At 39.7% G+C, this 13,336-nt stretch overlaps 2 protein-coding genes across 2 annotated transcripts in view; one reads left to right on the top strand and one right to left on the bottom strand.

The window, feature by feature from the left end:
- Positions 1-13,336, top strand: part of qars1 (glutaminyl-tRNA synthetase 1) — a 40,731-nt gene that overhangs the window by 20,243 nt on the left and 7,152 nt on the right. The window contains exons 13-16 of the mRNA XM_081349443.1: positions 4,263-4,502; positions 4,577-4,669; positions 10,608-10,745; positions 10,825-10,912. Of these exons, the coding sequence (XP_081205569.1) occupies positions 4,263-4,502; positions 4,577-4,669; positions 10,608-10,745; positions 10,825-10,912 (559 nt within the window). The remainder of the gene's footprint in view (positions 1-4,262; positions 4,503-4,576; positions 4,670-10,607; positions 10,746-10,824; positions 10,913-13,336) is intronic.
- LOC308680412 (histone H4 type VIII-like) lies at positions 1,653-1,995 on the bottom strand (the record flags this gene model as incomplete). The annotated part of the gene is made up of 2 exons (XM_081348539.1): positions 1,653-1,910; positions 1,954-1,995. 2 exons carry the CDS (start codon positions 1,993-1,995, stop codon positions 1,653-1,655), a joined length of 300 nt encoding a protein of 99 aa, XP_081204665.1.

The raw sequence follows: 13,336 nt of genomic DNA, 5'->3' as shown, positions 1-13,336 counted from the left end.
ATGCGATATATCGCCCAGCCCTACCAAACATGCATATTTACTTTTTGTATATACTTAACATTGCATAGGTTTTCAGTGAGTTAGGTGAGGAGGAGAAGGTGGGTGAAGGGGGAGATTGTCCAAGTGAGGTGTGAGCTGCATTGTGTGCCGAGTCTCGGGTGTTGCTGTACATATGTAGGAGAGAGTTCAAATGTTAATTCTCAGGAGAGCCTTCTGTACTCTCGAGGGGTAGCCCAGACTTTTTGGCACCCGCCTTACAGTTACAGTTAGTGTTACTACAGTAAATCCACGGTGAATGTTGTTGATCTGTGGACACTGGATAGTTCATTCATGGCACATGGTTTCCACGTCAGCGATATTTAATCCCTTAATAACAGAGAAATGTGAATGCTTTCACTAGATCTCACAGCGATGTTATTACTTCAGTGGCGAATTCAAATGCTTTCTTTACTGGATCTCTTAGCGCTGTGTAGTAACAGTGTCGCTTGATCAAGATCTGCTGCATTGGTCCAAACTGATAAACGGTCCGTGAAGCACAAAATAATGAGTAGCGGAGTTTCGTTCCACTTTAAACGAAACTGCGCTACATCTTCTAAGTTGTGTATTAGATCCATATGTAAATACCTGGAAAAAAAGCTGAAATATTGATCTCTTGTCTCATTCATTTTTTTATGTCAAACCCAAATGTTTTCATTCTACAGAAAAAAAATAAAGGAATTGCCCTCACTGTTCCAATACTTTTGGAGAGGAGTGTATATACAGTGAGGAAAATAAGTATTTGAACACCCTGCTATTTTGCAAGTTCTCCCACTTGGAAATCATGGAGGGGTCTGAAATTGTCATCGTAGGTGCATGTCCACTGTGAGAGACATAATCTAAAAAAAAATCCAGAAATCACAATGTATGATTTTTTTAACTATTTATTTGTATGATACAGCTGCAAATAAGTATTTGAACACCTGTCTATCAGCTAGAATTCTGACCCTCAAAGACCTGTTAGTCTGCCTTTAAAATGTCCACCTCCACTCCATTTATTATCCTAAATTAGATGCACCTGTTTGAGGTCGTTAGCTGCATAAAGACACCTGTCCACCCCATACAATCAGTAAGAATCCAACTACTAACATGGCCAAGACCAAAGAGCTGTCCAAAGACACTAGAGACAAAATTGTACACCTCCACAAGGCTGGAAAGGGCTACGGGGAAATTGCCAAGCAGCTTGGTGAAAAAAAGGTCCACTTTTGGAGCAATCATTAGAAAATGGAAGAAGCTAAACATGACTGTCAATCTCCCTCGGACTGGGGCTCCATGCAAGATCTCACCTCGTGGGGTCTCAATGATCCTAAGAAAGGTGAGAAATCAGCCCAGAACTACACGGGAGGAGCTGGTCAATGACCTGAAAAGAGCTGGGACCACCATTTCCAAGGTTACTGTTGGTAATACACTAAAGCCCTATTCGCACGGGATTAGTATTACCCCTGGACCTCTGTAATTAAGAAATTACCCCCTGACGTCTGTGTTTTTGGTGGCTCGTTCACACGGGCAAATAAATGTTCGTAATTCCCTCGAGTTTACGGACTTTACAGCGCGCGCCCACCCATTCACACTTCACTGAACGTGCTGAAACGAAGATCGCGCTGCAGTATTGCAATTCAAAAAAAGAACTTATTTAAAACGTCCTGTCTCTTCAGCGCGTACACAACATCCATGGCGGTGACGGTCTTTCTCTTGGCGTGCTCGGTGTAGGTGACGGCATCGCGGATCACGTTCTCCAGGAACACCTTCAACACTCCGCGAGTCTCCTCGTAGATCAGACCGGAGATGCGCTTGACGCCGCCACGGCGCGCCAGACGACGAATAGTGGGTTTGGTGATTCCTTGGATGTTATCGCGCAAAACTTTACGGTGACGCTTAGCGCAAAGAATTGCTCCACGATACAGACTACTAAGTTACACTTCCACAAAAAGCGTCCAAACTTTCCAAAAGAGCTTCCATGTTGCGCCAAAATGCTTAATTTGACGTTTCCATGACAACGGTCCGAGTTGAGCTTCCGGATCACGTCTTTACTTTAGTTTGTTTTCTCTTTTGCAGCACTTCATAGTTTTTATTGGAGAAAAACTATAATCGGATTGGAGTAGGGCATATCGAGAGATTTTATTGTTAATATAGTTTTAATACAGACGTAAAATGGACTGTTAAACGGCCCATAATGGTTATTACGTTCTTTAGGAAACGATAGGCTCACAGAAAAACAACCCAAATCACAGACATGGGGATTCGCACGGGACTGGTATTATCAGAGGACCCCTGTGTTGGCCGAAATACGGTAGGTCATTTTCGGGGGAATTTTTACAGACATTTTTACAGACATGGCAGATTCGCACGGGATAAAAATCACAGGCGACCTCCGCGATTATTACAAATTACCGGAGGTCCCTAGGTAATACTAATCCCGTGCGAATAGGGCTTAAGACGTCATGGTTTGAAATCATGCATGGCACGGAAGGTTCCCCTGCTTAAACCAGCACATGTCAAGGCCCGTCTTAAGTTTGCCAATGACCATTTGGATGATCCAGAGGAGTCATGGGAGAAAGTCATGTGGTCAGATGAGACCAAAATAGAACTTTTTGGTCATAATTCCACTAAACGTGTTTGGAGGAAGAAGAATGATGAGTACCATCCCAAGAACACCATCCCTACTGTGAAGCATGGGGGTGGTAGCATCATGCTTTGGGGGTGTTTTTCTGCACATGGGACAGGGCGACTGCACTGTATTAAGGAGAGGATGACCGGGGCCATGTATTGCGAGATTTTGGGGAACAACCTCCTTCCCTCAGTTAGAGCATTGAAGATGGGTCGAGGCTGGGTCTTCCAACATGACTATAGCCGCTTTCCGACCAAGTAGTTACAGGAACTTAGTTCTAGGAACTGTCCACTTCTAAACAGTTCTAAGAACTACTCTCCCCCAAACACAGTTTTGCTGTTTGCATTCGCACTGGCCAAGTGGCCATAGGAACTGGTAGGAGGGGTAAGGGAGTGACGCAAGCACGGTGACTTTTATTTTGACGGCGCGACGGACCTTTATTTTGGCGGCGCTGAGAATGCCAGAGCAAACAATGCTCGCATTCTCTGTGTTTATTAGTTAGCGATCTGTCTAACAGTACTGTTTAATATGTTATTAGATACAACTGTTATAGAAAGTAGACAGTATATGAAAAAAAGGTTATTAGCCTATGCCGTGTGGTTGATGTCCAGTGTTGCTAGCTGGGCAGATAAACATAATCATGTTTGACTTGGTCCCCTCAAAAAAAGTTGCGTTGGATTTTCTCTTCAGCATAAAGGTTTAGAGACCCATCTTTCACTGTTTTCCATGTTTGTATAGTTAGTTTATGGAGTAAATATATAGGCTATAATCTGTGTGTTTACATTCTAGCTGTTTTAAAAATGGCGGGTGCTGGTGCTCCGCGTGCGTTCGGCAAATCAGCGTACACTAAAGTCACGGGTAGTTCCTACAGTGCTGGTTTAGACCCTACTCTGAAGTAGGACCTAAATTAGTTCCTCCAAATGGAGTTCCTAGAACTAAAATCGTTCCTAGTTCCTGCGGTGCGAACACGCCGACATCCGGGTACTTTAGCCAATAGTTCTAGGAACTGTGAAAAGGTTCCTCCGGTCGGAAAGCGGCTAATGACCCGAAGCACACAGCCAGGATAACCAAGGAGTGGCTCTGTAAGAAGCATATCAAGGTTCTGGCGTGGCCTAGCCAGTCTCCAGACCTAAACCCAATAGAGAATCTTTGGAGGGAGCTCAAACTCTGTGTTTCTCAGCGACAGCCCAGAAACCTGACTGATCTAGAGAAGATCTGTGTGGAGGAGTGGGCCAAAATCCCTCCTGCAGTGTGTGCAAACCTGGTGAAAAACTACAGGAAACGTTTGACCTCTGTAATTGCAAACAAAAGCTACTGTACCAAATATTAACATTGATTTTCTCAGGTGTTCAAATACTTATTTGCAGCTGTATCATACAAATAAATAGTTAAAAAATCATACATTGTGATTTCTGGATTTTTTTTTTTTTAGATTGTCTCTCACAGTGGACATGCACCTACGATGACAATTTCAGACCCCTCCATGATTTCTAAGTGGGAGAACTTGCAAAATAGCAGGGTGTTCAAATACTTATTTTCCTCACTGTATGTGTGTGTGTGTTCTGAATGTGGTCTATATTATTGACTACTAAATCATTTTTGTTTGTTTGTGTGTAAGGGGTCATGCGTATGTGTGCCACCAGCATGGAGAGGAGCTCAAAGGTCACAACGTCCCTCCCTCCCCATGGAGAGAGCGACCTGTGGGCGAGTCTTTGGTTTTGTTTGACAGGATGAGGAAGGGCATGTTTGCAGAAGGGGAAGCCACTCTCAGAATGAAGATGGTCATGGAAGATGGGAAAATGGACCCTGTGGCGTACCGGATCAAGTACACGCCACATCACAGGACAGGAGACACATGGTAAGATACTTTGTTACGCTCACATGGTGTGGTTTTGTTTCTTTTTTTTTATTCCGTTCTGTTCTTGTGTACAGGTGCATATACCCCACGTATGATTACACACACTGTCTGTGTGACTCCGTTGAACATATCACACACTCACTGTGCACCAAAGAGTTTCAGGCCAGGTATGTCATTCAGCATTTTATCAGAGTATCAGGTAGGGCTGGATAGAAACATATGGGTAGCAATATTCAATTTGAAATGTAATTTGCAAAATGACAATGCAATATGTAAAATGGCAATGCATTTCTGTATTTAAATTTAAAATTTTCATTACATTTGTGCAAGGTTTGGTGCAAAATGAAAATTCAATTATATAATTTACATTTGCCATTTCATACACTAGTTTTAATATGCAAATTGAATCCATATTTTATAACTTTATAACTTGCAAAATTAAAATGTATTACAGAAATGATTAGATATGTTTAACATGTTCAAGCAAAAACTGTAGCAAAATGATAATTTAAATGTTTTTTTTTTAAATTGCATTTACACTCACAGTTAAGACACTTGCGATTGCATTTCCATTAAGTGTCCCACAATGAATGTAGCAAAATTCAATGTGCAATTTGAAAATGCATTCTGAGCCGATCACGTGCCCGTCCCGCCCTGTCAATCATTCAATAACATTCTCTTCACCGGCCTCGCTCCGCTCCCACAGCTCTCAACCCCGCCCTGCTTCATCACACATACAAATATTTAAATTGCACATAAGACCATTTTTATATTTATTGATAGACTTGTTTCTACTCCAATTCATTGTTGAAATATAAACATTTAAACAGTCGCTGTCATGACAGATAACTTCTGTTTTATTCAAACATTCATTAAGACATCACTAACAGATTAAATTAAAATATAATAATAATAGTGCATATATTTATAAAAAATATATATATTTACAAAAATCATTTTCTCAACAGTTGTTTTTTTCTATTTGACTAACAGATTTATGGACATTTAAATAGCTCTCCTGAGGTAAATGTAGCATTGCGTGACATTATTTATTTATTTATTTATATATATATATATATATATATATATATATATTTTTTTTTTTATATATATATACACTCACCTAAAGGATTATTAGGAACACCTGTTCAATTTCTCATTAATGCAATTATCTAATCAACCAATCACATGGCAGTTGCTTCAATTCATTTAGGGGTGTGGTCCTGGTCAAGACAATCTCCTGAACTCCAAACTGAATGTCAGAATGGGAAAGAAAGGTGATTTAAGCAATTTTGAGCGTGGCATGGTTGTTGGTGCCAGACGGGCCGGTCTGAGTATTTCACAATCTGCTCAGTTACTGGGATTTTCACGCACAACCATTTCTAGGGTTTACAAAGAATGGTGTGAAAAGGGAAAAACATCCAGTATGCGGCAGTCCTGTGGGCGAAAATGCCTTGTTGATGCTAGAGGTCAGAGGAGAATGGGCCGACTGATTCAAGCTGATAGAAGAGCAACTTTGACTGAAATAACCACCCGTTACAACCGAGGTATGCAGCAAAGCATTTGTGAAGCCACAACACGCACAACCTTGAGGCGGATGGGCTACAACAGCAGAAGACCCCACCGGGTACCACTCATCTCCACTACAAATAGGAAAAAGAGGCTACAATTTGCACGAGCTCACCAAAATTGGACAGTTGAAGACTGGAAAAATGTTGCCTGGTCTGATAAGTCTTGATTTCTGTTGAGACATTCAGATGGTAGAGTCAGAATTTGGCGTAAACAGAATGAGAACATGGATCCATCATGCCTTGTTACCACTGTGCAGGCTGGTGGTGGTGGTGTAATGGTGTGGGGGATGTTTTCTTGGCACACTTTAGGCCCCTTAGTGCCAATTGGGCATCGTTTAAATGCCACGGCCTACCTGAGCATTGTTTCTGACCATGATGTTTCTGATGGCTACTTCCAGCAGGATAATGCACCATGTAACAAAGCTCGAATCATTTCAAATTGGTTTCTTGAACATGACAATGAGTTCACTGTACTAAAATGGCCCCCACAGTCACCAGATCTCAACCCAATAGAGCATCTTTGGGATGTGGTGGAACGGGAGCTTCGTGCCCTGGATGTGCATCCCACAAATCTCCATCAACTGCAAGATGCTATCCTAGTGAAAGTGAAAGTGAAAGTGACACGTGACGGCCAAGTATGGTAACCCATACTTGGAATTTGATCTCTGCATTTAACCCATCCAAGTTAATGCACACACATTAGGAGCAGAGTAGTGAGTAGTTAACACACAACACTGCAAACGTGGATACACACCCAGAGCAGCGGGCAGCCTTTGTGTGGCGCCCGGGGAGCGATTAGGGGTTAGGTGCCTTGCTCAAGGGCACCTCAGTCATTTCCCACCGGTTCTGGAATCGAACCAGCAACCTTGGGTTACCAGTCCAACTCCCTAACCACTAGGCCATGACTATATATATATATATATGTATATGTATGTATATGTATATGTATGTATATGTACAGTGCTATGCATAAGTTTAGACACCCATACTAAATTTGACTAAAAAGAGGAATAAAAAATCATCTTTTGGAAACTGAACTTAATGCCTTAATTTAAAAAATTAGGAAAAATCCAACCTTTAAGGACACCAATTTTCTTTGTGAATGAATAATGTATCGTAAATAAATAAATGTTCTTCCTTAAAATACAGGGTGCATAAGTTTGGACACCCCTATGTTAAATTCCCATAGAGGCAGGCAGATTTTTATTTTTAAGTATTTAAAAAAAAAAATGTTTAGGATACTATGCATCCTGATAAAGTTCCCTTGGCCATTGGAATTAAAATAGCCCCACATCATCACATAGCTTTCACCATACCTAGAGATTGGCATGGTTTTATTTCAGTTAGCCTAAAAGCTAGTTTGATTTGCATTGAGAGATGATCTTATGGAAAGTACCCCATGCCAATCTCTAGGTATGGTGAATGCTATGTGATGATGTGGGGCTATTTTAATTCCAAAGGCCAAGGGAACTTTATCAGGATGCATAGTATCCTAAACAAAAAATAAAAAAAAATACTTAAAAATAAAAATCTGCCGGCCTCTATGGGAATTTAACATAGGGGTGTCCAAACTTATGCACCCTGTATTTTAAGGAAGAAAATTTATTTATTTACGATACATTATTCATTCACAAAGAAAATTGGTGTCCTTAAAGGTTGGATTTTTCCTAATTTTTTTAAATTTAGGCATTAAGTTCAATTTCCAAAAGATGATTTTTTATTCCTCTTTTTAGTCAACTTTAGCATGGGTGTCTAAACTTATGCATAGCACTGTATATGTATATATATGTATATGTGTTTTACTGAAGTCTTTTCACAGTTGAAACACTTGTTGAGCAATTACATGAGACCTGGTTCATTTCAGTAAGTTGTACTGTTTCTTTCAACATGCCTTCTGAAGTTTATTCATGTTTATTTTGTGCTGTAACTTGTAGTAAAAAGATGAGATTGGTTCATGCCTGGTTCATGCCTGGTTCATGCCTGGACCATGCTGCCATCTTACTGAATTTTTTAATTTTGGGGTGAACTTACACTTTAATACTTATGCTTTATCCAACACACCTGCCTGGAAGTTCCTAGTTTTCCTGAGGACATAGATTGGTTGGTGACATGGACTGGAAAACTATCAAACAAAATAGGCTATTTCTCTACATTCAGGTGTGTTCAATTAGGCCTGGAGCTAAACACTGCTGGAAAGTGGTCCTCCAGGAGCAGGATTGGTCAACCCTGCTCTAGCGGTTGAAGTATACTTCGGCCGTCCGTGTTCCGCAACGGTTCAATCACGGTTTACGTAACATAATTTTCGTCATCATGTGACTTGAGTGCTTGAAAACAGAGTCCACTAGATTGTGTGCACAAGTTGAACGCATCTATAGCCCCAGAGCATAATGTTTTCACCTCCGTGCATGACTGTAGGGATGGTATTCTTGGTGTCTAAAGCCCTATTCGCACGGGATTAGTATTACCTAGGGACCTCCGGTAATTTGTAATAATCGCAGAGGTCGTCTGTGATTTTTATCCCGTGCGAATCTGCCATGTCTGTAAAAACTCCCCCGAAAATTACCTACCGTATTTCGGCCAACACAGGGGTCCTCTGATAATACCAGTCCCGTGCGAATCCCCAGGTCTGTGATTTGGGCTGTTTTTCTGTGAGCCTATCGTTTCCTAAAGAACGTAATAACCATTATGGGCCGTTTAACAGTCCATTTTACGTCTGTATTAAAACTATATTAACAATAAAATCTCTCGATATGCTCTCCAATAAAAACTATGAAGTGCTGCAAAAGAGAAAACAAACTACAGTAAAGACGTGATCCGGAAGCTCAACTCGGACCGTTGTCATGGAAAAGTCAAATTAAGCATTTTTGCGCAACTTGGAAGCTCTTTTGGAAAGTTTGGACGCTTTTTGTGGTGATTTAGTAATCTGTATCGTGGAGCATTTTTCTTTGTCTCACACGGCCTCTAAAGACGTCCATCCTGTAAGTATCTCAAGAAATCAAAGTGTGAAAGAGTAAAAATGATATAAAATGAAATAAACCAAATAAAAGGAATAGAAAAACAACGTTTCGCGACGTTTCGGTATTTATAATACCTTCTTCAGGCAGGCTTGTTGTAAATATGGAGAAAGAATAAAAGAAAAAGAAGATATATTATATATTTATACAATAATATGATATTCTATAATATATATAATATATTTCTCTAATAAATTGGTTTTAAATAAGTTCTTTTTTTGAATTGCAATACTGCAGCGCGATCTTCGTTTCAGCACGTTCAGCTAGTGAAGTGTGAATGGGTGGGCGCGCACTGTAAAGTCCGTAAACTCGAGGGAATTACGAACATTTATTTGCCCGTGTGAATGAGCCACCAAAAACACAGACGTCAGGGGGTAATTTCTTAATTACAGAGGTCCAGGGGTAATACTAATCCCGTGCGAATAGGGCTATAGTCAGCATTTCTATTCTCCAAACACGGGGAGTTGAGTTGATGCTAAAGAGCTAAATTTTGGTCTCACCTGACCACAGCACTTTCTCCCAGGTCTTCTCTGAATCATTAGATGTTCATTGGCAAACCTCAGACGGGCTTCTACATGTGCCTTCTTGAGCAGGGGGACCTCACGGGTGCTGCAGGATTTCAATCCATTGCGGCGTAGTGTGTTACCAATGGTATGCTTGGTGACTATGGTCCCAACTGCCTTGAGATCATTGACAAGCTCCTCCCGTGTAGATCTGGGCTGATCCCTCACCTTTCTCATGATCATCTTTACCCCATGAGGCGAGATCTTGCATGGATCTCCAGACTGAGGGAAATTGATCACACCAACGAAAGTCTCCTCCTCACCAAGCTTCTTGCTGATGGTCTTGTAGCCAATTCCAGCCTTGTGCAGGTCTCCAATCTTGTCCTTGATGTCCTTTGACACCTCTTTGGTCTTGCCCATGGTGGTGTAGACGATGGAATGGAAGATACAGATTCTGTGGACAGGTGTCCCTTATACACATAATGAGCTGACATTACGAGTACTTTCTTAAAGTGACTGGACTAATCTGTGTTTCACATGGGCACATAACCAATCTGTGGGAGGCAGAATTCCTGCTGGTTGGTAGGGGATCAAATACGTATTTCACTCGATCAAATGATAATCAATTTATAACCTTTTATATATGTGTTTTTTCTAGATTTTTGGTTGATATTCTGTCTCTATCTGTTAAAATAAACCTACCATCAAAATTATAGACCCTTCATTTCTTTGTGAGCAAACTTACAAAATCATCAGGGGATCAAATAATTATTTTCTCCACTGAACAGAGTAGCTATTTAATAGCTTTCACATTACGACTGTTACCATATTGTGTAGTTTAGTACAACTGGAATACTGTATTAACCAATCCGCATTCATGGCTCCAACTATCCTTAGAAACTTTTTTTTTAAGAAGTTGAAATCAAGCTCAGAATAATAACACAGTTCTTTCTTTGTGTGCATAGATCTTAGGATACAAGTATGTATGTATTACATGATGGTTTTTGTCTCTTTCAGACGATCATCATATTACTGGTTGTGTAATGCTCTGGATGTGTACTGCCCGGTGCAGTGGGAATATGGCCGACTCAACCTTACTTATACTGTTGTTTCCAAGAGAAAGATCATCAAACTGGTGGAAACAGGAGTTGTTAGGTAACAACGCACAATTTTTTTTTTGTCATTTACTTGTGAATTTTTGGATTATGTTTGTGTCCTGTGTTGTATGTTTCAGAGATTGGGATGATCCACGACTCTTCACCCTCACAGCTCTCAGGAGACGTGGGTTCCCTCCACTAGCTATCAACAATTTCTGTGCCCGGGTGAGAGAAAAATGGAGCAACATTGTATGATGATATAAGTAGTTCAAAGCAAGATACTTGAAAGATTGAATGGTAGCAGGAGCTAATGATCACTACTAGAGACGTTATATGTATTCAGGCCACGGAAGTGAGACTGGAATTCCTGACGACTCGTAGAGTCGATTCTTTCTATTGGGAGACAATAACTTTATTTATCATGCACTTTCAACTTTACAACTTTGCAGTGTGTTTACGTTCACAGGCAGCAATACTACACACTGCATGAAAGGTAATATTTGAAAAAGCAAAATAGAGGCACTTTAATGTAATTTTATTTCGATTTTGGCTTCCAAAGATTGTGAAGGGAAGATAGTTGAAGTAAAACTATTTAAAACTAGCCGCATTCCATGTAACGCACCTTCCTTTCATTTCCTTCACAGTGGTGTGCATTCGTTCCTCCCTAAAAGCCCAAACTTTATGTCAGAATCAGCAAAATTGGGGATGGGACGGTATAAAAATTTCATCTCACGATTATAGTGACCAAAATTATCGTGATTATCAATATTATCACGGTTTTGTTAAAACGAGATGAAAGTGTTCAAAAAGAACTGATGCTCACACTGAAAACAGTTTTATATTTGAAAATCAACAAATAACACATAAAACAAGCAGCTCTATGCACTTTTTTAAGCAAGATTCTATTCTGTGGCATTTCCTTCCTTATAATGACCGTCGTCAATAGCAACGCATTATAACACAGCGCACATCCATGTATCACAACGGACGCGCTCACTCGTTTCATTCAAATACAACTTGCCGTCTTGCGTCTCTGTTTTTGATTGTATTGAAAATGAAATCAGAGTTGATTTATTGTTTACAGAGTTTGATAATATTGTTGTGATCATCTTGTCTGGACGATTGTTTTGTACGCTGTACAAAATGGATTTATAAACAGCAAAGATTTAAAACATTAATCTCAATTCAATGTCCCCGTAATTATGTGGTAAAAAAAAAATCGGTGTAATAAGTGTATAATGACATTATTATCTCTTAAATGTCACTCTTAATAGTCTTGTTTGAACTTGTTCGTTCGTCTTTGGCTCAAAGCCACTTGTTGCGAACTTTTCTTCGCAGAAGCTTCACGTTTATTTCAAGTGAGTGAGATAAAATATTTCAACTCAAAACAACATTTTGTGCCCAATTATTTCCCAGACGTAGTTTTGGTATTGAGGTCAAAGTTAACTTGCCTTGCAGTGGGTGATGGTCACACAAGATGACTCTGCAGATCTGAAGTTTCCCCCTATTGCAGTGACCATCCTCGATTAAGTTTCACTCAGGACTTTTGTAAAAGCCAAAATATGACCACACCTCAGATTTGGTTCTCTTAAAAGGCTGAAAAATCTCCCGAGTATGGTCACTGCCTTCCGCCATTCCTTCTTGAATAAAAAAACCCAACATTGCGCGCTGCGCCTGCGACAGACTGTTGCTGGCTGGACAGGATTTACAGTGAGTTATTAAAATCGCGATAATCAAACTCGGTTTTAATGATAATTAAAGTTTAAACGATAATACTAACCGTCAGTACATTTTATCGTGGTTTATAGTGAAACTGGTAATCGTCTCATCCCTAGGATATATGTAAAATGCAGTCTAATGTTGCCAAATTGCGGGATGTGTTTGATAATAAAAAGTTATTAAAAGCACAATAATCCGTGCAAGAGACTCTTTCCCAACCGCAACTTTGACAAGCAAATTATACTTTGGGCTTCGATCAGATACACACAAAAATATGTCAAAATGGCCAGCTTGGGGAGTATTCACTTAAACGGTTGTTTATGTCTTAAGTGGATTTCTTAGATTCCTTTTGTAGGCTATATCTACTTACCGGAACAGTAATGTTAATAGACCTTCCTGGAAAAAAATTTACTTGTTTCTTTGTTCTTTATTCTATTGTATGTTATCTTATGCATATAAAACACTAAAAATCGATGTTTTATATAATATTTTTGCTCAAACATTGCTTTTTATTTTGGCATAGATATTTATTTTACATTTCAGAATATAAAGCACTGTTAATTCTTCATTTTTGTTTTTTAATAAAAAAAAAAAAAAAAAAAAAAAGAACCGATAAGAACAGTTAAAGTACCGGATCAATAAGCAGTATTGGTAAGAGCTCATTAAAACCTTAACAATAACCATCCCTACCTATGCATGTGTCATGTGTTTGTGTAGATTGTTTCATTCTGTTTCTTTTCATGAAAGTGGTGCACTTTTGCTCCTCCTTAAAAGCCCAAACTTAATGTGAAAATCAGTAAAATCATGTAACATGACTTTCGTAAAATGCAGTCTACTGTGGGACGTGCTTAATATTGAAGTTATTAAAAGTGCGAAAGAGATCTCACACTGTTTCCCACAGAGGATCACAGATTAATTAAAAACGTCTGT

This window comes from Scardinius erythrophthalmus (assembly GCF_964197995.2).
Source record: "Scardinius erythrophthalmus genome assembly, chromosome: 20".
In the NCBI taxonomy this organism is placed as follows: Eukaryota; Metazoa; Chordata; class Actinopteri; order Cypriniformes; family Leuciscidae; genus Scardinius; species Scardinius erythrophthalmus.
The sequence above is the reverse complement of the archived record's forward strand: the minus strand, read 5'-3'. Positions and strand labels throughout refer to the sequence as shown.